Source organism: Lates calcarifer, linkage group LG1 (genome assembly GCF_001640805.2).
Source record: "Lates calcarifer isolate ASB-BC8 linkage group LG1, TLL_Latcal_v3, whole genome shotgun sequence".
Classification (NCBI taxonomy): domain Eukaryota; kingdom Metazoa; phylum Chordata; class Actinopteri; family Centropomidae; genus Lates; species Lates calcarifer.
The window spans coordinates 7,009,540-7,033,747 of record NC_066833.1 but is presented as its reverse complement, the minus strand read 5'-3'; the positions used below and the strand labels follow the sequence as shown (position 1 = coordinate 7,033,747).

Sequence of the window (24,208 nt, the reverse complement as noted above, 5' to 3'; positions counted from 1 at the left end):
AGCTTTGGGGAGATTGCAGGTATGTGTGAAAGATGAGGCTACTAACTGTCTCTGTATTGTTTTTATTTCCTCCAGCCATAGTTGTGTTTTTGTCCATATTCTAACAGGAAATAGAAGAAAATGCTGATGCCAGTGAATGGCCTATTTCAGGTCTGAGTGAAGCATTAAAGCTTGGCAGGCTTTGGGTACACATTATTCATTTTCAATGTTATTTTAATTTTAAGGTTTAAAAAAAGCTCAGCATCAGATGCTTAGGAGTACAGCTAATTTGTCTCTGGATTTCAGTGGGAAAGTAGCAACTGGGTCAAGAGATTACAATAAAAGATGTGGTAAAAATTTGAATTATGAAACATAGTATCTATCATAAAGTTAATGAGCTCATGAATATTAACTATCTCAGTTAAGGAGAACTGAGTGAATATATAACACAATATTTACTGTCTACCAACCTTGTTGGACTGTAAAGAGTATTTTTTTAGTAGCATTTTGTTAAAATATATTAGCTATACATCTTATCTTTTTAGCACTTCTTGCTGTTATTCTTGGTAATTTCTAATGTTTTATTTTTTCTACTAACCCTTTTCACTTTCACTTTCACACAATAGCACCAACAATTTAGTATAGGGTATCCTGGTGGCCTAGGAATTTAAAGTGCCCTCAGTGTGAGATGTACTGAAAGCTCTAGAGAAATCTATTAAACTGACATTGAATTAAGAAGGTTAGGAATTTACAGTGGTGGAAAAAAGTTTTCTCAAATATTATCATGAAATATTTGGGGAAAAATCTTTTTTGTGTTTCAAAAGGTGTGGCTGCATTAGACAGACACAAACAAATACAAATGATATTTTTTTTTGTTTATTGTTTATAAGAAAAACTAACAAAACTAAATTCTTGATAGTTTCAATATGTCAGTTCTCAACATTGTCGGTATTAAAGTCAACAAATAACAGAGAATGTGTTCAAAACTGAACAAAAAATAAATAAACCACCACATCATCAAATTAATACTTAATAGTTATTCTTCTAAATTCTTTGGTTTATGCTTAGAAATAGAGCTTTTGATAATCCACCACAGATTTTCAATGGGGCTCATGTCTGAGAATTGAGCTGGCCACTCTAAGGCCTGGATACAGTGCTCCTGCAGCCAAGTTCTACTGGCCCTGGATGTGTGGCAAGGGGCATTAGCTTGTTGAAACATCCAGTTTTGACCTTGACGGAACAGTGCATGCACAGAAGGGAGCATGTGGGTTTCGAGAATGGCACAATACTTGGCAGAGTTCAATGTGCCATCACAGACAGTGAGATGACCAACACCAGCAGCACTCATGCATCCCCAAACCATGATACTACCTCCACCATGCTTGACAGTAGGTACTGTACATGCTGGAGAAAATGTTTCGCCTGACCTTCTGCGTACCCTCACATTATCAGGAGGAGGATAAAGCTGGAAACTGGACTCATCTGACCACACAATCTTCTTCCAATTCCTGGCTCTCCAGTTCTTGTCCGTGTGCTTGGGCCCAACGACGCCGGGCTAACCTCTGTCTCTCGTTGATCAGGGGCTTCTTGACAGCCTTGTAGGACCTTAAACCACGATCTAAAAGTCGGCCACGTACAGTGCAAGTGGAACACTGGACACCAGTTTGGTTTGACCACTGCTGCTGAAGTTCCTGTGATGTCATTTGGCGGTTTACCCTGCACATGCGGATCAGGGTTTCTTGCTGATGAAACCCTTGGACACCCAGATCTTGGTTTGTCTTACAAGCTGTTGGTTCGTCTGTATTTCTGCAGAGTGTATCCAACTGCTGAAGGACTGCACCTGCACTTCCTGGCTATCTGGCGGCAGCTGTACCCTTCCTGGCTGAGAATCTGTATCTTCAGGCGTGTTTCCTGTGTTAGGTTCCTTGTTTTAGCCATTTTTGTCTCTGAAGAATTTTCCAATGTGCTGGCTTTATATAGACATGAAGCATGGCAACAAAAATTGTGTCTTTTAATAAAAAGCACAACCTTCATTAGTGGATCACTGGTACCAAAATGACCCAATACTCAAAATTTCTCATGTATTTTTATGGAACCAATCAATTTTAAGTTTTTAATGGCTTTTTTAGGATTTGTTTAGTATTTTGGCTGTGACTGTACTAAAAGAAATTGCACTTGAAGACCTAAGAGTGATTCTTAATGCAATATTTCACAAATGCATGGGGTGTCCAAAAACTTTTTTCCGCCACTGTATATATTGCTCATATCACTTATTAATTTGTAAATGCTATCTCAGGCAAGGGGAATTTCAATACAACCAATACAAATGAGAAAAAGTGGTCAGATGACCCACAGGGGTCCATTTTGCTTCCTTTTCCAGCACATGTGCAGCTCTGCATTTACTCTCTCATTTTTCTGTCATTTTCTTCCAGATAATCACCTACAAAAAATATGAGTCGACGTCATTGGTTAGTAAAGAAGTATTTTTAAAAAGTTTACATGACACATCATAAAATATGTCATAGGAAATGACCGAAAACTGCGTGTTGCCCTGAGGCAACATGGTACCATAAGGGAATCACATAAGGCCATACCAGACATAGGTTAGAATACATGCAAGGTGGAAAATTAGAATTCAATATACAAGTATATTTTATTTGTAAGGAAAAGAGTTATCTGAGAATTATCTAAATGTATTTACCATGAATAAGATTTTGTAATGCGTTTAAAAGAATATATAATTCACATACTATATCTTCAGATATTAGGAAATGAATCTGCATGTTCTTCAAAGTGGTATAAAACACAGGTCACACTGCCAGTTGATGAGAGGATGAGATGTCATATAGTGATGAGGAAGATGAGATCATAATAACAAACCAGCAGGGAGAGAGTAAGAGTTAGGATGGAGATGAGGATGAAGATGAGTTGCTCCGCCAATTTTCCTAAGCAGTGAGGTGCATTAGTGAGGAAGGAGATTTTGTGTGTATGTGCTTGTGTACATGCACGTACTTGTGAGTGTATGTTCATGCTTATGAGGACATGGTGGTGCATATTAGGATAAGGTTATGATGATTTTTAATGTTTTACCTTGAAACAACATTAATGTCTGATATATCATAATCTGATATGATGATGTGGTTATATTTGTGTTCCACAGTGGTACAATGAGTACCTGAGAGTTGGATATGAAATATTGCTTTTTATTAAATATAAAATGTGTAATACATTAAAAACTAGATACATCTGTGTGTTTTCAATGTTGCCTCCAGGCAACAAACTTTAAAAAAATAAATAAATAAAAATAATGAAAAAGCTTTTTCCTCGCTGATATCATAATGCGTACAATAGAGGGTTAAGATTCTAACGGGTATTTCCTCAATTTGATGGGGAACAAAATCTTTTTAAATTACATGTTTTATTACAACAGATCGAGCCTTGCTTTGGTGTTGTTTGTTTATGTGTTGAGTTTTCTTCAGTGACGCTGCATAGCGGCTGTTTTTACCCACAATTCACAGCGAAACAGCCACGTAAACGTAAAAAGCCATCGCCGGCCGCAGTCGCTGGGTCAGTAGCTGTCTACACTCACTGCACACTCATAGAGCTGCATGCCACGGGTGTCTACATGATGCCACACTCGTTTACCAGGTATTAAATGCCCAATTATGTAGTTTAGATTTCTAGACGCAAGTGTTTTGTTCAGATTTGTGTATAACGTTGGCCTGGGTATGTATAGCAGTTAGCCGTTTGCTCCCTAGCCTGCTAACGTTAGCATGAAGGAAACGCTGGCAAACAAGCTAATTTGGTTAGCAGTTAACGGTGGGTAGGTGGCTAATCTACTCTAACTGAGCTAGTTAGCTGGTTTTGCCGCAGTGTAGACTGTTTTCTGTTATTGGTAAACGTTAAGAAAAAAAAACCGAAACGTGTAGATAATGCACCAAGCGTTCGGCTGACTGCAGTTCATGATATTAAAGTGAACTCTACTACTTGTAGCTCCTTAGCTACTAACCCACAACTCTAGCTAACATCTTTCTTCTGACACATCGTCGTCATAATGTCTTTCTGGCTTTCAATTAAAACTAGTAGTAATGTTGGTCTCGAGTTTGCTTTGAAACTATGAAATACTCACGTTTGCCGTGTAGGCACGTCGTGACAATAATGCGTCCCAAGTGCTGCCTCTCAAAGCCCTTTCATTCAGCATGGGGAGCTGTCCGTGGTCCTAACAGAACCGGTTCAGGTTCTGTTTATTAGAGCAGACCTTTTAATTTGAGGATCAAAGCGGAGAGGACCCTTAGAAACCCAAGCTTATGAATCAGTGTTTGCCGCCCCTCCAACGCCACCTTATCTTATCTTATCTTATCTTATCTTATGTCTCTGTAAATCATAGATAGACAGACGCCGCAGTTGTCGCATTACGCACTCTATCTGCCAACGGTAGCAAGCCGTAGTCCTCTCCTCGCTGTGAATGCATAATTAACCATTACAACGTCTACTTTTAGCCATTATCAGTGATGCAGAAACAGTAATCTAAATACTCTAATTGGTAGGTCTTCAGTAAATCTTTTTATCTTGTCATAAAATATACCTCGCTTTACATTTGTAGCTGTCGTTAAATGGCACGAACAAACTGCTAAAACCTCAAGACGCTGTTGGCTTTCCTTACTTACTCTGCTCAACATAGTTGCTGATATTTATTTATTTAAAAAAATATATTTTCAGCTCTGCTCTCACATATTTAAGAACTCATACCATAACCAATTTTACATATCTTATTCAAACATGATTTTGAACAAAATGCATGATGCACAACATGGACTAAATTGAAAGCCTTAGGTTGAACAACAACAACTTGAGATATTAAACGAATTATTATTATTATTATTATTATTATTATTATTATTATAGTTATGATCTGTCTGTCAACAAGCTTTCATCCCTGTTTCACATCTGTTTGCAGGCCTTCAGTGAGATTGCCAGAGCTGTAATATGTCCTTGGTGCTGTTTGCCTCAGTGGTTCGGGTCGGGGATGGCCTGCCTCTTTCTGCATCCACTGACTATGAGCAGGATAAAGAGCTTCAGGAAACCAAGAGACACCTCAAAGGTCTCTCCAAGAAACTCAGCCAGTTCCCTGACCGCTGCACACTTAAGACTGGACCATACAATGTCAAGTAGGTCTTAGTAGATTTTGATTTAAATTCCTGATGTTTGGCCATTTTAGAGGGATCCTTTTACATTCAGTTGTCCCATTAACTAAGCAAGCATCAGCTATTAAATGTAGCTAGCTAACTGTATTTACCAGATAAAAACATAATCTCCAGCTGCAAATGATATGGAACAATTGTATGTATTTGGCTTTTAATTAATTTGCTTAATTCATTTTCAATTCAAGGTATAAAATAGAGATTTAGATCATTTTTCTGCATCATTATGCTGGCAGACTCTCTTCTTGACCTCCTAATGCAATAGTGATGGGAAAAATGCTTTTTAATTTGAGTGATTTGACAGCTAGACATTCATTTGATGTGATAGACAGTTTTTAAAAGCCCTGCCAGATCTCAGGGAAATGCTTTGAATCTCTCTCAAGAGCTGTTTGTTAAGAGCTAATAAGTCTTATTAAGACAGAGGACATGACCTCAACAGACATCTAAAATCAGCCATCAGTGAGCCGACTTTACCTTTCAGTAACCACAGCCTTCTGTGATAAGTCTTTGATGAGTCTTCTATGAGTCTTTTATAATGAATGAGAACCTGAAGCATCTGAAGAAGAGGAGGTCAGAAGTCAATGAAGGTCAGAATGAGGCAGGCAGTGTTTAAAGTCACAAGTTAATTTGTTCTGTGATATCCCAGGACCTTTTTAGAGGGTGTTGTTAAGTCTGATACAGTTGCCAGTGTTGCATGTGCGCATGTTTGGGCTACTAAGTCGGTACTCACCAGTCCCCCATTTGGCAGATACCACAGCTTGTAAACACTTTTTGTAGCAGCTAAGGGTACTTCTATTCTTGATTTAGGATTGTTCACCCACTCTTCCTTGCACTTCAGGTTCTAAGATATTTTTATGCTTTCTTGTAAACACCTGCATATTTGAGATCTCTTCAAAGATTTTCAATGATGTTTAACTCAGGGCACTGTGAGGGTCATTCTAAAAGCACCAGCTTGCAGTTCTTGATGCAGTTCGTGGTGGATTTTGAAGTCTGCTTTAGATCATTGTCCTTTTGTAGAAGCCAGCCTCTTTCCGGTTTTAGAATTTCCCACCCCTGTGCTTAACAGTCAGCAGGGGCAGCAAGTTACTCAATACTGATGTAGTAGGGTGTCCAAACCTCTACACTTTTGTGTATTTACTTATTCTGTTTCTTCAAAAATCAACAAAACATAACTTTTTCCAGAGGCAATTCCATGACACACACACACAAACCTAATTGCTAAGAAAGTAGTATAACCTAAATATTATAGCTAAAAGAAATTAAAGATCTGATGTGGTTCTGTGCAAAGATATGAGCTCCAAATCACAGATTAATCTTTTAGCACAATTTTCAGCAAGTCATAACCATAATGAACTTTTTTAGGAATCAGAATCAGACTTTACTGCCAAGTAAGTTTGCACATACAAGGAATTTGTCTTGGTATATCGGTGCTAAAGAACAGTGATAGTTTAAAAAAAAAAAAAAAGCAAAAACTATATTTATAAGGAACATAAATATACATAATTAAAATGTAAAATGTAGAGTGCGAATGTTTGAAGGTGGCAGTGATTGTCTGGAGAGATGTGCATTAATGTAACGCATAGGTGTGTGTCTAACGTTAATGTAACGTGTAGTGGGGGTGGGGGGATTATAGTCTGTGACAGTCTGTATGTGTGTGTGTGTGTTGTTGGGGAGGTAGATCTTGTTAAGGAGCCCAGTTGCAGAGGGGAAGAAACTGTTCTTGTGGTGTGAGGTCTTGGTTTTGATGGACTGCAACCTCCTGCCAGAAGGGAGTGTCCTGAAGAGTTTGTAACCAGGATGGGAGGGATCGGACATGATCTTTCCTGCCTGCCTCAGGGTCCTGGAGAGAAGGCCGGTTACAGCCGATCACCTTCTCAGCAGACCGGATGACACGCTGCAGTCTGCCTCTGTCCTTGGCCGTAGCAGCAGTGTACTAGATGGTGATGGTGGAGGTGAGGATGGACTCAGTGATGGAGGTGTAGAAGTGCACCATCATGGTCCTTGGCAGGTTGAACTTGTTCAACTGCTGCAGGAAGTACATCCTCTGCTGGGCCTTCTTGATCAGGGAGCTAATATTTAGCTCCCACTTGAGGTCCTGGGTGATGATGGTCCCCAGGAAATGGAAGGACTCCACAGTTCTGACTGGGGAGTCACACAGGATGATGGAGGAGGGTGAAGCTGTGTTCTCTCTGAAGTCTACAACTATCTCCACTGCCCTCACAGCATTAACAATTTAAAGCCTCCATATCTCAAAACCGTAGCCTTATTTGGACATTTTTGGAACATGAGTTCACTTTCTTTATCATTCCAAGCCTGGTCTATCATACTTGTTTATATGACGATTCCAGATATACTGTATCTTCTAGGTTTTACGGACCTTTAGTGGCTTTAACACACACACACTGCTTTACATTCCTTAATATTGGAACACATTCATGCTGTAACTCATTTATGCATCATTAGTTTTACCTCAGGACTAGTTTTATTTTATCTTAGATTCAGAAGTGAATTTATTATATATTTTTCTGAACTGTCTGTGCATACTGAGAATGGGAAGATGATTTGTCCATTAGAAGAATATCAGAGATGGTGATATACTAGTTGGGGCTGAACTTTGACTTTTGACAGGCCCTCCAACAGAACACAGATTTAGATTTTTTTTCTCTTGATTTTCAAATTAAGAATCAATTCAAGGTTGTGATTAGTTTCAGAGTTCTGCATGGTCAGGCACCTGGCTGCAGCAGTGACCTGCTACTGCTGTAGTTTACTAGTAGGTGTCTGAGGTCTTCTGATCGGGGCTTTTTGGTTGTCTCTCCCTCCAGGTTTAAAATGAAAGGAGACAGTGTCTTTGAAATTGTGGCTCCTAAATTTTAAAATTCATACCCTTTGAACCCTTTGAATCTTCTGTTTCTTCTGTCTTTTATTGTGAAGCACTTTGTGATGTTTGGTCTGGTCTTGAAAGGCACTATAAAAATGAACTTCACACTTACTCACTGTAGGTGTAATGTTCATAATGCATCACTATTGACACAACCAACTTGATTTTGCGTACTAACTGTGAAGGGATATTTTGTCTTTCACAACTGTGGAACTAGAGGCCACAATATAAACCATCATACAACCTTATGAGAGTAATGTGCCTGACTGCATCCTTCTGATATTTTGTGTGAGTTTACTTGCATTATTCTTTACTTATGTTGTTTTTGCTTTTTTCCCCTCTTGCCACATGATAATCATCACATCAGTCTGTTCTACTTGTTGACATTTATGTTCCAGATCCATTTAGATGTGATAACCAGCTTTCCTTTCTGAGCTATTCAGATAATATAGAAGCTGTTCTATCTGGGGAATTTAATTTGTGCTCAGTGTATCAATTAACACTGCAGGGCCCAAAGATAGTGTCTGCTGAGTTGCATATGAATGAGATTGTGGTTCTGTTTTTAATTAGCTGTGAATGTGTGAATTTTAGGCACAAATGTGGTGAAATAGTTTTGTCCTGTGTTTAGAGCAGCAGCCAGCAAAATCAGAAATGCCATTGTGTTTTTTTTTGTAATCTGCACTTTATTTAGCTTAATGTCCTAATTACAGTTTTCCAGGGTTTCTGTGAAGAAAAGTGTGCAGCCTGTGAAAATAATAATGCTTGTGCATGTGTGTTTCAGTTTCACAAGCTCACTGGGTGTTGGATACCTGATGGTGTGCACTGCAAACTACCCCAACGTGCTGGCCTTCTGCTTCCTGGATGAGCTACAGAAGGAGTTTATCGTCACCTATGACACAAAACGAATCAGCAGCGTTGTGCGGCCATACTCCTTCATTGAATTTGGTGAGATCCATGAAATTTTACATCATCCATGCTAAAATAAGGCCAATTTCTCTTCCATAATTAGCCTTGTAGAGCATGTTTTACTTAGCTGTGTGACTACTCATGGTTTTTTAGCCAGGAAAATCTTAAAAGCTCTCCCATTACTGATAAAATTTCTAATACTCCCTCCATCTGCAGGTCTGTCACAATGTGTAGAAAATGTCCAGCTCAAGATCTCAAAGGCCACATGTTCAAATTGCTTGTGCTGTTTAACCAACAATCTAAAACCTTAAGATATTCAATTTGAAGTAATGTAAAAAGATGGAAAAACAACACATCTTCATGTTTGAAAACCTAAAACCAGAGACTGTTTGACATATTAAGTTGCATTTAATTTATATATGATACAAACAGTAGATAATCAAAATTGTTTCTGTTGAATGATTTATTAAAGAATCATCTCAGATCTAATCTAGAGTATCTAAGATGGAAATCTTGTTATGAACTACCTTGTTGTGCTGAATGTAATCTATCAGACACGTTCATCCAGAAGACTAAACAGCGCTACAACAGCCCTCGTTCCCTGTCCACCAAGATCAAGCTGGCTGACATGCAGACAGAGATCAAGCTGCGACCGCCCTACCAGCTCTCCCCTGAGGACCTGCGGGCTATCAATGGATTCTCTGTGCACATGCCATCCAAATACAAGGGCATAGGTAGGACATGAACTGCAGCAGCACACATAATACACCCTCATGTATTCAAGTACAAAAGAGGTTTGTAATAGACTACCTACTTAATTTCCCTTTTTGGGACCAACAATGTGTTATCTCATTGCATCTTACACTCATTATTTATGCACTGGTGTTTGTAACACATAGAGGGGTCACTAGTGATCTCAGAACACTGTGCTTTACTTCAGCAGTAAAGGAATGATACTGGATGCACCTGTCATTGTTCATATCACTTTTGAGCTGTTGGGTTATAGACCAGTTCACATCAAACCTGTAGACTCTTCCACATGGTTGCTTTATTGTTTAAAGATACATACACAACCAAAATTCCTACCCATTTGTGCATTTTCAGCATCACATGAAAGAAGTCTATGTTCCTGCATACCTTGTTGAACAATATTAAGGACTCAACATTTTCACTCAAAAAATTAAATATATATATATATTTGTTTGAATTTTTAATGTTATAAACTGGTGAAAATCTTACAAAAATATAAAATTTAATTTCAAAAATAGCACTTGTAGCACAAACACTTTTTCAATGCAGTTTTAATATTTATTGTTTTAATTGTAACTTTTCAGGGATAATGTAGAGCTAATTTTCTCAAAATTTTCCCTTCACTTTCAGTGGGCAAGTCTGCCTTGAATGTTGTAATTTAGCAGGAAGAAAGTTTTGGAAGCATGGCAACATAAAATCTCTGTGAATATCAGCTTAAAACCATTCCTTTAAAAACTCCAGGTGTTTATCAGTAAAAAGCTAAAGTTAGAAAACCAAGAGCTTAATATACTATATTTCTGGTGGTCTGGTGGTTTGTGGCACAGAACCCACCCCTCAGTTGCTTCAGAAAACAACCGTATTGTACACACCGTCACACCTCAAGCCAAGTGATACCACCTTGGGTCACCTATAGCTGTTGTGTTTCTCCTGACTTCCTCTTCAGAGCAGCTCTCCACACTTTGTCCACTCTCTGTCGGTTGCCCTTGCCAGTCTCCATTTTCTGAGAACAGAAATTATTTATTTATTTATTTTATTATTAGTATGCTAATCTGATAATAGTTATGGATCACTCGTTTTACTGTGCCAGACTGTTTTGGATGCCAGAAGATTTCAATGTATGCTTTTTCAATGTATGCTATCCTTTTATCCTGCATATAGTGTGAATAAGTAATTACATTTCATAAAATGTGTGTTTTGTTTCACACTTTGGGAAGTAGGTTTTTTTTTTTTTTTTTTTGTATTAAAATTTCCTTTCTCTCCTACAGCTCCCACACAGATGTTGGAGCCAGTGACTCTTCCAGGCATTGTTTCCTGTGTGCTCAGTGTCCTCTGTGGAGGCCTCAATCTGTTGCGAGGAGTCCATGCTATAGAGAGCATACTGCAGGTGGAGTACATGCTGTCAGTTGTATATTCAGGATATTCCTGAGATCTGGAAATGTGGCAACATTGTACCCAGACTATCTGTTGTAATTTACAGATGTCCTGTACTTTCTGTAGTTGGGTGTCTTGAGTAATGAGTGATTAGTACTGATATTGTGTGTGCACTCACTTTTGGTTTTTCCTCAAAATAAAATGTCTTAGATAATTAGACTTAGGCTAGGCTAGTTGCCTAATTACTCAGGTTTTCTGCCTCATTAGGTTTTGTAATCCAAGCGTTATCATACAGCCAATAAAATAAATGGCAAAAACTACCTAAATAAGACCTAAATTGTCATAAATCTGAATTTTCCTTTCGGAATACTTGCATAACAGCATCATGTTCCCTTAAACTGTCTATGTAATATTATATTCTATTAAACCAAATGAGAAAAATGAAATGTGGGAACCTCTGAATTTTCTTATTAGGCATATTGGTTTCATGATGCCTTGTCTAGACATGGGTGACTAGAGCTAAAAAAAATAACCTTTTTGTCCATGCCTTTTCTTCCTGTCTGCAGAATGACGATGAAGACTTTAATTATGTGATTGCCTTCTTTCTCGGCACAGCAGCCTGTCTATATCAGGTAAGTGATAGTCTGCGGTAAGAGCAGCCCATCACTGGCTGACTGGCTGACTAACGGCCCTGCACTTTACAGCTCAGCAGCTTGTCAGCTAGACTAACATTAGCAAAAGCTCAATGCCCTTCACCCCACTACCTTTTCTAAAACATTTTCATCAGCTCTTTTTGTGCAGAAGCCACAAATCTACGGAAAATTGGTAGATTGACGAGGTGAACAAAGTTAGAAGACATGATTTCTACCATACTTAACATACTTATTGTCCAATAAAGGACATTAATGATGACAACATGCCACTGGTCAATATCAGTCACACAAATTGTATAACTTTCAAATTCTTTGCCATTTTGCTTTCAGTGCTACCTGTTTGCCTACTTCTCTGTCTGGAGGAACAGTAAGTCCTTTCTGGCATTTGCACTCATTTGTCTGTCCAACATGTATCTGTATGAACTGAGGAACATGTGGCAGATCCTCTTCCATGTGGCAGTGGGGGCATTCATGACCCTGCAGATCAGACTGAGGCAACCGCTGGGCAAGGCACCAGACTATAATGTCTGACAAAAACTTTTAACACAGAGGACAAATGGACCTTCAGTCAGGTGTCTCACATATGCCCTGGAAATGCAGCGACAACAGCACTGGCCACTCTGGGGACAAAATGGACAAAAAAAAATCATCCTCCCACTTTAGGAAGAAGAAAAATCTTGCAACACCACAGTGGTCCTGTTCTTACTCAATCCCAGCACCACTGGGCAGATCTCAGTGTGAAACTCCACTGCAGCCTGAGTCATCCATGGATCTTATTAGATTGATGTGGGAAGTTGTCTATTCCCCACCGTTGTCTGATAAAGATATTTACTTTTACATCCTTTCATTGCAGCCATAGTTTAGGTCAGAGTCCTGCATACAGGGAAATCAGTTTTGCAAACCTGTACTCTCCCACCACCTGCAAAATTAAGTATTGGAATCAACTTGTCATGTATAACTCTCAGCCCCACTTACAACCAAATGCAGAGGCCATATTAGACACTCTGTCTAAGGTGCTCTAGATGGCACTAGGAATGTCTGAGTTTTAAGTACCAAAACCAAAATTATAGAGTGATGTAAAACCTTTTTTTCATTTAAGATAGTAAATGAAACGTATTAAATACATCAGCGTAAGCAGCTATACTGATAGTTTTCAAAAAGACTTTAGGAAAGATGAATATAATAGAGTCTGCAGGACTGGACATTAATTTTAACTTCTTGTTCATTTTTTTCATGTCTTCCAAATGTTTGTTTCACCCATATCCTAGTGTTTTTTTCCTGCTACATGCACTTTTTGCACCCTTGGGTACATGACCTGGTGCAGGACTCTGGTTACGATCTTGGTTTCAAAACTATGCAATGCTGCCTGGTATATGTGGCCCTCATTTCAATTTACATGTATTCTGTTTTCAGGAACCAATTATCATATCTTATTTTGCAGATATTTGTCATTTTGTAGACAGTTAAATGTGCTATTTATTTACTGATAGACGTTCATTGGAATGTAATCAGTGACGATTTATACAGATTTTGTGAGTTTTATTTGTTGTTTTATTGTTGCTCCATTTTTTACGCAGACTTGCGTCAACTTGTCACCAGTAACTCCTGCTTCAGTAGACACAAACAGCCTGTTAGCATTCATACCCTACTTCCTTGCCCACACAGCCTGAAGCATGTGCCAGTGTCAAGTGACTATGTTAATAAACAAGTCTGTGTTGGCAGCAGTAAAGATACTCGCTGTGTTGCCGGGGCCAGAGGCAGCCTGTATCATCTGAGCAGCCTCTGGCATGCTTTTCCACCCACCGAGCACTTTGGTTCAGACATGGTTGCGTCTGCCTCTTAGGAAGACAAAAACTCAGTCTCTCACCTTCTGCCTGTGTAATGGATATTAGCACAGCATTCACATTTAACATAATTAAAATCAGGAGATGTCACATTCATTGTTATTACGCAGTATGAAATTTGTTCAGAAATTATGGGAAGATTTTCTAGGCTTCCTGCAACATCCCAACAGATAATAGCAAATAAATGGAGAAATGTAGAGAATTCAGTCATGCATTGTTCATTGTTCATGAGTAGCTCAACAGTTATGCCAAGATTGTCATAATGTCTTTGTTTTTAAATAATCTGTCTCTCACTGGATAGAGTTGAAAGTGAAAATGAAAAGGAGCATAGCCGCACAACTGCACTCAGTCTCCATCTGGCATCTGCACCACAGATCTCTCAGGGGACTGTTGCAACACTTGTATGACTTATCATTGTGCTCTCTGAATGTTCGCTGCTTTCCAACAGTGGTACCACACCTACATGACCTAATAGTTCTTTTCACAATATGGCTTGGACTTGATTGGATCTGAATTGTGCTTTACTGGCTGTTTGTGTTCATATTTTCCTTTTCCACAACACTTAGTAGATATGTAGAGTGGGTATGTTATATAAAATAAGAAAAGTGAAATTTAAGGCTTTTGCAGTGTTTTATGTAAGTATGGAAAATGAATTTGATTACTTCCAGGTCTTTAAAATGTGGGAATGAACTGCTGAAATTTTGTTGTATGTGTACAAATTGTTTGAATTTTTTAATTCATTTATTTTACACTAGAGTGAAAAATGATGCTTTCAAGCTCATATAATATGAAGAGTTATATCCAGTGCTAAATTCAGGAAATGAAGATCTGGGAAAGAATAGATTTGATATGTACTGGAAGATGTAAGAATGAGTGGATTCATCTGAGACTTGCTTTAATTGAAGTGCTTTAATTATCTGTTGGTTCTCCTCATTCTTTTTGAAACATACCAACTCTTGGAACTCATTGTCTCTGGAACATTAAAAACTTAAATACATTACCATAACCATTCTTCAGCTGCTGCAAGCTGCAGCAATGCCATGCAGCAACGAGCAACAGATTGCCTCGTGATTTCGCTGGTAGCTCTTTAAAAAGAAAAAATCACCAGTAATAGCACAAGATTATTAAGATATGATGATTAGAATTTCTGTTATTTGTGCTTGTAAATGAATGGAACAGCACTGTATTTTCCTGAGCAGGAAGTATACTGATTTTAATGACAAATGGATGCTGCAGTTGTATATTGCAGACTTCTTGAAAGACAATTTTAACTCAACATGCTTCAAGTGAATAGTAGAAGTGAATATGTTTTTGTGGCAATGATCACACAGTCGACAGCGAACAGGTTGGCTCTTCTAAAAGGTTAAAATCATTAAGTATGACGCACTGGGGATTTTGTTTGCTCCAACATGTGTTTGAGTTCCCCTGAGAAAAGCCTGAAACACTAATGTGGTTACTGGCTGCAGCACAGTTGCCTTTGTTGTTCCATTAGTGATCATTCCTCAAATTCTTACATTTTATCCAAAGATTCTGAATTGAAATGGAGAGAGTGAGATTTAAGTTACAGCCCAGCTCATCTACTTAAATACATATCAAGAGTTACTGAATTAACTATTAACCAAGACCCTAATCCATTCTTGTTTAATGTAATGGTCACTGATTTGACTTCTATATAAATATAGATGTTAAAGCTGTAATAGATGAAGTGGCACTCAGAGTGCTAATCAGCAGATTAGCATTGCATTTTCTACTCTTCTTTCATGTATAAACTGTTATCTTAATGAGAAGACGACACAGGACCCCATGTATGAACCAAGTGATGCAGTACTGCTGCCATCTGTTGGTGAGCTGCATGACCCAATGGGTATAATGCCTGGTCATATTGACAAGTTTTTTCTTAAGTAAAAGTGCATGGATTTTTTTAGTAAAGTAGAAGTGAACGGTTTAAGTGTCCATATACACTCATATATGACTGATGGGCATGTCATTCAGAAAAGCTTTATTGACCTAAGTTGGAAGCAAATTGTCTAAATTTGTTCAGATTACACTAAATTTGACTTAAGTAATACCTAAAACAGGATGTCCATATACCTTTGGCCACAAAGCGAAGTCTTTAGCGTTGTAATGAATTAGAAACAAGCTTTTATGTCAAACCTTTGGTATGAAGAGACAACCGTTTGCAACAGGCATTCAGCCAAATCCATTAGTGAGCTGACAACATAGGCAGTTGATGCAGAAAGAATCAACATACAATCAGACCTGTGAAACATCTCAGCAGTTTATTTGACTGTAAAAAAAAAAAAAAAAAAAAAGAGCATAGTGTTTGGCATGACAACAAACACAACCCACTGTTTTTTATCTCTGAAGCTGTTTTGTCACAGACGCTGCCTCACCTTGTCATCTTGTCAGACTCATCGTGACGATCCTCAGCTGTAGAAATCAAAAGGAGGTGAATTTCACCTTCTCTTTAAACCTAAGAATGTATCCACCTTATAGCTACACCCCTATTCATCTCATCTCATCTCATCTAACCCTTTGTGTTTTTTAATGGCACATTCCTGCACAATAAACAGTAGAAAAAAGGGCTCACATGGACATAGAATGGCACTGTATTCAATGGGTCAAATGGGATGATGCTTAAATTTTTAGTAGTGGTGTGATTGATTGATCCTTCTAACAAGTACTGCCTGTGTAGCAAAACCCTGATATATCTTATTCTTCTATGCCCTATGCTGCTTTGTTGATTAAAAACACATCAGTTAGTCATAGTGCTGGACAGTGAACATGGAAACTGTTAAATTGCCTGGTGTGTGCCACTGGATTATTAATTTTGACCTTAAATTAAAATCAGTTGATCAATTTTAAAAAGGTATTGTAATGTGTCTAATTATATTTGCATTCAAATCATGTTTTATAAACCTCACAGTAAAAAAATGATAAGCAAGGTTTAAATTTGCTAATTTACTAAATTAAATTTGCTATTTAATAAAACTGTTCCTAAGTCCAGCTTTAAATGATCAATTAATAATTTAATTTTTGAATGGGATTGCAAAATTATTTTTAAATGCTCATAAATTTAACTTTTGTGTCTGCCAAACATATTCCATCTAACATATATATACATGGGACATTGGTTAGCACTGTCTTCTCGCAGCAAGAACGTTCCAGGTTCGAACCCCAGTTTGCCAAGGGCTTTTCTGTGTGTTCTGTTTTCATGTTCTCCCTGTGCCTGCATGGGTTCTCTTTGGGTATTCCGGCTTCCTCCCACAGACCAAAGATATGCAAGTTAGTTGCCCATCGGTGTGAATGGTTATTTGTCTATACACTCCTGAGCAAAATCTTAAGACCAGGGGAAAAATTACAAGTATTCGCATTTTGTGCTGGTGGATCATAACCAGGTTGTAAGTAGAGCTTCAAAATGCAAAAAGAAGAAACAGGAGCAAGAGACAAATAAGTAATAAAGTAGGCAATTTATTGAAAACTGCATTCAAACTCAAATAGCCTTAAAAAAATCTGTGCAAAAATCTGGCTTTCATGTCATTTTCTTTCAGGCATTCACACTGTGATGACCCCCTGACGGCAAAGGCAAAAAGGCTTTCTGTCTTTGGACGTGGCAGGATTGTTGAGCTGCTCAAGCAAGGTCTCGCAAAGTGCCATCACTGCCAAGGTTAGATGCAGTAAAATAGTCATTTTAAATTTCTTAAAAGATCCTGAGGTTTATGGGACAAAAAAGTCAAGTTGTAGACCCAAAAAAAATTTCCCCTGCACTGAGCCAGAGGATCCAACAGGCTGCCCATGAAGACACAGGCTGATCCTTGACCCAAATTAGGGTCCTTACTGATGCTGACTGTAGCCCGATAACCATAAGACAGCATCTGCTTGAAAAAAACTTAAAGAACAAAAAACATCTTAAAAGGTGGCGTCTCCTCCCACACCACAAACTTGCCAGTTTGGACTTTGCAAGGGAACACCAAACATGGGACATTGAGGTGGAAGAAAGTTTTATTCTCTGACAAGAAAAAATGTAACCTTGACGGTCCTGATGGCTTCCAACATTACTGGCATGACAAGGAGATCCCACTGGAGAGGTTTTCTATGCGGCACAGTAGAAGAGGGTCAATCATGATCTCGGGTGGAAACACTCGCATCAAGCATGCCTAAACAATTTTTTTAAGTGATCAACAAGAACTGTGGTGCTACCTTCTCTGTTTTGTTTTTTTTGGGGGGGGGCTATGGTCTTAAACTTTTGATCAGCTGACAAACAGCCTGTTTGAGTTTAAATGCAGTTTTCAACAAATGTATCTTCTTTTTTTTGATATCTTGCTCCTGTTTCTTCTTTTTGCATTTTGAAGCTCTACTTATAACCTGGTTATGATCTACCAGCACAAAATGCAAATACTTGTAATTTTTTCCCCAGTCTTAAGATTTTGTTCAGGAATGTATGTTTTGGCCCTGCAATAGACTGGTGATCTGTCGAGGGTGTATCATGCCTCTTGCCCAATGTCAGCTGGGATAGGCTCAACACCCCCGTGACCCTTAATGGATAAGCGGTACAGATAATGAATGAATATATATATGCCACCTAAAATCAAATTGAAGTCCAACCTGAGGAGCGGCAGCAGGAGGTCTATTTAAGTACATACAATATTGTAAAATGTAGAACACAAACTCCTGTAATGTTGAATGTTGTGATATTTCCAAATAACTGCAGTGTTTTAAAGATTTATGTCTTCACAAGAAACAAATAGGCAGGGGCCAAGAGTGTAGTGTGTATAGAGACAAAGGAGGGAAGTCAGTAAGTAAGTATGTTGATTTTAGTGTTCTCATGAGAAAAAAAAAAACAAAACAAAAAAACCCCTCCAATTTGATGTATTCCTCTATATAAAACTTGACACTGTCCAGATGTTTACTGATAACTGTACTCTGTGACTCAGCCAAGACAAACAGAACCAGCTGTAGTGTTTGGTAATAAATTCACTAAAATCTATTGAAATTGTCAGGTTAAAGACAAGTTTGTTAGATGACATATTGAGTAATGTTGTAATACTGAATAAAACTGCTCTGATAAGGGAAAAAAAACAGCAGATAAAAGTGCACATTTCCATATGGGCTCGTCTTTCCCTGTCCACAAGATGAGCATCATCACTGTCATTAGTATAGAGTTCATATTAAAGGCCTCATTGGAAATCATTGGACATTCATTGGGTCGTACCATCTGATTGAGCAAGCAATAGGGGGCGTACGGAGCAGTGCAAGAAGGGGTGGACAGCTGAAAGCACTGGAGTGCAAAATGGCTTTTGAGCACCGAGACTGAGAGTCATACCCGTCCTCTAGTTTGTCATTCAAAGTGCACACTCGCTTGGTTTGCTGCTTCCTTCACACCATGAGATTCAAATGCACTAGTGAAGGCAAATCACCAGAAACGCCATCTAAATAGAAAATGGTTGACTTTTTGTAGATCAGAAATGCTCAATTCGGTGGAAAGGGCAAGAAAAACCAGCATTCAGGTGTGTCAGTCTGCTGAAGTTAATGGTACATCAGCTGTGGCTTTGCTTAAAGACCAGGCAACACTAGTAAGGATTTCTGAAATCCCAACATGAGAGTGACAGAGTATGTACATCTGAATACACGTTGGCATTTATAGATAGCTCTCTATTAATGTACAAAATATAGAATCTTAAAATATCTGATAGGGTTTGGTGTTCAGAAGTCAAAATACAAAATGTCTAAGATTAGAAAAAGCTCTTCATTGACATCCTTTTAGTGTTTAAAATGTGTGTATATGCTGTTGATACTGTAGTGTGAGTTTGTGATTTTATACGTCTGACGGGAAGCTTTCTGTAAACACTGTTTCTACCTGTTAGTACAGAAAACAGTTCAGACTGTCTCTGAGGGACCCCCTCACCTACAAAACTCACTCTTCACCAAAAGACACAAAATGGTGTAAACTCCTCCATTAATTTGTTAATTGCTGACATGATCAGATATTGATAGAAGGACAGGTAGTGCTGTGGTGCTGGCTGAGTGTCCACACTTGAGCGATTTGTACCTGTATCATGACAACATGGACAAAATGTGTTTCAAATACAGTACATAAAAACATATACATACACATAAAACTGTCTGTGTTTTACATGTACATATATACTTCAGCAGGAAAAAGGCAGAGAAAAGGAAGTGACATAATTTCTTCCTATAGTTTTGTCCAAACCCTTCAGACAATCTGGCAAATTGAAGCAAATGAAATTTCTCAGAGAACATTTTTCCTTCAGGACCTCACAAAGCTGGCAAAATCTGTCTTTATGCTCTGATTGGACATCTTTGGTCTCAATGTCAGAGTTCTAGCTAGGCCTCTCCCACTCATAGTATCCTCCACAAACTGATCTTAGGGATGAATTTTCTCATCCATCTTTGTTGTGGCCTCAGTAGGTTCAAGAAGGGTTCTGCGCTGTGAGAAGAGATGCCTCAGTTGGTCTCAGTCCACTGTAAGCTGTCAGAGGTCCATGAGGCTGCATGTTATGACAGACATGGAGTTAAGGTGCTTAACACCCATGTGTCTTGTTTGTCAGTTAGTGTAGGTTAACTGCTGGAGGGTCCACTGGTGAGGAAATAGGTCATCATCTCTCCTTTACCCTTGACTGTGACCACACCTCTGTACTCCAGTGTGTAGTTATAGGAGCTCAGTACTTGGTACAGGTCTGTGGTCACCTGAGGGCAGAAGGAAGGAAGGAACAGTGAGCAGACAAGTTTATTTTGCTTCGTATTTACAATTTTCCATGTATTTATTATTATTTTGCCTATGTTTACCACCTAATGACTCCCAGTCAGCACTGATTTAGTGCTGAGTCCCAGACTGGTCACAAAGAGAAAAAAAAACACCATGTTATACCACACCGAGTGCTCAAAATGCTATTTCATACATACATTACAATTAGTTCCCACATTTTGACTAATTCATTTCTTCAGTGAAATGAATTTGTTCCCACATTTTGATTGATTCATCCCCACATCTTAATTGATTAACTCCCATATTTTAATTAATTCGTTCCCACATTTTGGCCTGATGAAATGGCAGTTGCAGTAGTTCAGGGAGGTAGACATACAGGTGAGCATTGTACACAGATTGTAGAGTTAATTGTATTGAGTTTAGGTTTTAAACTGAGGGAGTTTTAACTTTTGGAGCTTTATAACATTACAACCTATAAAGTGTCACAACTGCATCTCATGATTAATGACTAATTAATGTATTACGTATTTAATTGATGCAAGTGCACTAACTAATTAATGACTGTTATTGCCCTGCTAGCTAATAATGGGTGCAGTGCACTTCATGCTTAGGTTGTCTGTTGTGCTGGCTCTCAAAACGTGGGAACAAGACTTCCAGCGGGCACTTCGACAAGATGGCAGGCTGACCTAACGCTCTCCCCAAATCATAGATTAACTCCCCAGATTCAAGTGCTTTAGTGCGACAATATAGTTGTTATACAAAGGAAGGGGACAAAACCAGCAAAGCTAAAAGTAAAATGAACACAAGATCTGGAAAACATGATAAACTAGCCACGGAGTGCGACAACGATGCTAATGCTAGCCCGCCTAGCCTGACCGGACCAGATCCGACCGAAGCTAGCCTGCTAACTAGTATTCATACTGAGATCAAGGCTATGCGCTCCGATGTAAAGAATGAGCTGCACTCATTCCGGTCTACATTGAGAGAGGACGTGAAGAAGGAGCTGGCTGAACTCCGAGACGAGATTAACCAGGCCCTGGGAGATATCAGGGGGGACTTGAAAAACACAACAACGCGTGTCGAGGAAGCCGAACAGCGTGTGGCCGAGTTGGAGGAGCGTAACCTCGACCTCGAGGGCTCACTCCGACAAATGCAGCAAAAACAGGAATCCCTGCAAATGAAAATGACAGATCTGGAGGCTCGGTCACGGCGAAACAATATCCGCATTTATGGAATACCTGAAGGTGAGGAAGGAAATAATATGATGGACTTTATGGCCAAACTATTAAAGTCAGAGCTGACCACCCCTGGCGAGCTTGATTTAATTGATAATTAACTTTCACGAGTTTAAAACTAAAGAACTAAACCTGGCGTCTGCTTGGAAGAAGAAGGAGGTCTTTTACAAAGGCACAAGAGTTTATTTTGATCACAACTTCCCGACGGAGATAGTTAAGAAAAGAAGAGAGTACGCAGGAATAAGGAGAATGCTTAAAGAGAAAGGTGTGCGGTTCCAGACCCCCCCACCTGCCAAGCTCAAGGTATTTTTGGACGGTGGACCCAGGATTTACAATGATGCAAGAGAAGCCGCGGACGACCTGCGGAAAAGGGGGTTCACCATCGACCAAAATGAGCCAGGTCCAGCCCCGGAACCTCGCACCACAGCGTGGGAGAGGGTCGGGGTCAAGCATCGTCAACGAGCATCCCACCTGGAGCGAATACGAGAGAAACTACATGCTTTCCGCCACAACCCCCAGGAGACCTGACCCCAACGCCAGGTTCTCAATGTGTCTGATCCCCCTCAGTCCCACCAGGTGAATTGATAATTAGCAAGTGACTCATGATAACTGATATCTTTTCTCTCTCTCTCCTCTTCACGTTGAATACGACTGACTTTTAGCTTGAATTAAGCAGGCCAATTGATAATGGGAGAGTGGACTGGAGGAGAGACTGCCATGGTAGAGCACCATGTCAATTGAAGTAACCTTTGTAACTTCAAAGAGGGGCCCTTTTGTTAAATCAGGCTTCCCCCTCAGTCTTAAACAACAGACAAGTTCTTTAACTGTGGAAGTCAATTTGTTGTATACTCACTGTGTTCTGTATTCATATTTCAGTAGCTGTTCCTACCCAAGTTCAAGGGTAAGGTGTTACAGGTTGCAACAGGCTATTACTGACACAAAGAAACAAAGCAAATGGACTATCAGGAATATAATTTAATAACACTTAATGTGAATGGGTTACACAACCCAGTGAAAAGGAGCAAAGTTATTGCTAAAATTAAAAGGGAAAATATTCAAGTGGCTTTCTGGCAAGAGACACATCTTCTGACTCAGAACATGAAAAATTAAAAAGATGGGTACTCTAACACATTCTACTCCTCTCACAAATCTGGACGTAAGAGGGGAGTGACAATTTTACTCTCAAATAAACTACAATTCCAACTAACTGCCCAAATTAAAGATAAGGAGGGTCGCTATATCTTAGTCAAAGGCAAGATTGATCTCAAAGAACAAGTCACTTTGTTAAATGTATATATGCCACTATGGCATGACAGATCATTTATTACTAGCCTTACTAGCCCAAGAAACATCAGGAACTTTAATCTGTGCGAGTGACTTCAATATTCAATTGCAACCTAAACTTGACTCAACAAATTTGCACAAGAGGAGAAACCAAAACCCAGTATTCATGTGGAAAATGCTAAGGGAATTTGGTATGATAGATGTATGGAGGGACCTTCACCCCACAGAAAAACAATTTACTTACTACTCGCCTAGCACGCAGAATATTCCAGATTGGATTATATTTTTTATCTCAGGTGCTGATAGACATAGAATAAGTGAATGTAAGATAGGAGCTAGAGATGTATCAGACCATTCAGGAGTGTACCTCTCTCTACACCTAAATAACAAAAGGAAGAATACTCTATGGAGACTCAATACTAGCCTGTTGAATGATAGAGCTTGTAAGGATTATACAAAAGAGCAGTTAAAAGAATATTTGCTAAATAATGATAATGGAACAGTATCACCAAATGTCCTGTGGGATGCCTGGAAGGCAGTACTTAGGGGTAAACTCATAGCCTTTGCAGCCCATAGGAAAAAGGAGAAACATAAACACTTAACAGAGCTGCAGTCTAAACTGAAGGACCTTGAAATCCAACATTCAACCCACAGAGATCCACAAACATGGGCCCAACTAAAACGTATTAAACAAGAAATAAATCAGATTTACGAAGAAGAAAATGAGAAGAAAATGAGGTTTACTAAACAAAAATATTATGAAACCGGCCCAAAGGCTATGAAGCTTCTGTCTTGGAGACTGCGTAAGCAACAAGCAGAAAGAACTGTTTACAAAATAAGAAACCCAAAAAACAACAAAATCTGCCATAAGCTAGAAGAAATTCAACAAGCCTTTGAAGCATACTGTAAGGACTTGTATACCCAACCTGACAGAGCTGATGATTCAGTAGTTGAAGGGTTCCTGGAGTCTCTGGATCTTCCCTCAATAGGAGAACATCAGAATAATGAACTGACAGCTGAGATAACAACTGCTGAACTTTAATCTCTTGATTAAAGACCAACAAAACACCAGGGTCAGATGGATTTGTTAGTGAATGGTACAAAACATTCAAACTTGAGATGATGCCTCTTCTTCTTAGATGCTTCAATCACACCCTTAAGGAAGGCCAGATGCCCCATTCTTGGAGCGAAGCAGTAATATCAATAATTCTCAAGGAGGGTAAAGACAAGGAAGAATGTAGTTCATATAGGCCAGTATCCATTTTGAATACGGACTATAAGCTATTTGCCTCAATTATGGCCAAAAGGATAGAACATATTGTCTCTGAAATGATAGACCCAGACCAAACAGGATTTGTCAGAGAAAGACAAACTCAGGAC

At 38.9% G+C, this 24,208-nt stretch overlaps 2 protein-coding genes across 3 annotated transcripts in view; one reads left to right on the top strand and one right to left on the bottom strand.

Annotated features, from left to right (window-relative positions):
* The first annotated feature begins 3,477 nt into the window (after positions 1–3,477).
* On the top strand, positions 3,478–14,500 carry sec22a (SEC22 homolog A, vesicle trafficking protein). Of its 2 annotated transcripts, none has more exons than XM_018696534.2 (7): positions 3,478–3,627; positions 4,937–5,147; positions 8,840–9,003; positions 9,519–9,698; positions 10,980–11,098; positions 11,652–11,717; positions 12,069–14,500. In XM_018696534.2, the coding sequence occupies exons 2-7, from the start codon at positions 4,966–4,968 to the stop codon at positions 12,267–12,269; spliced, it is 912 nt and encodes a 303-aa protein (XP_018552050.1). In that variant the 5' UTR covers positions 3,478–3,627; positions 4,937–4,965; the 3' UTR covers positions 12,270–14,500. The 2 variants fall into 2 exon arrangements, with proteins under 2 accessions (XP_018552050.1, XP_018552051.1); XM_018696535.2 differs by having other exon boundaries at positions 3,485–3,546.
* Positions 14,501–15,846: 1,346 nt separating this feature from the next.
* Positions 15,847–24,208, bottom strand: part of adcy5 (adenylate cyclase 5) — a 99,547-nt gene continuing 91,185 nt past the window's right edge. Inside the window, 1 exon segment of the mRNA XM_051069728.1 lies at positions 15,847–20,290. Coding sequence (XP_050925685.1) covers positions 20,162–20,290 — 129 coding nt within the window. The 3' untranslated portion in view covers positions 15,847–20,161.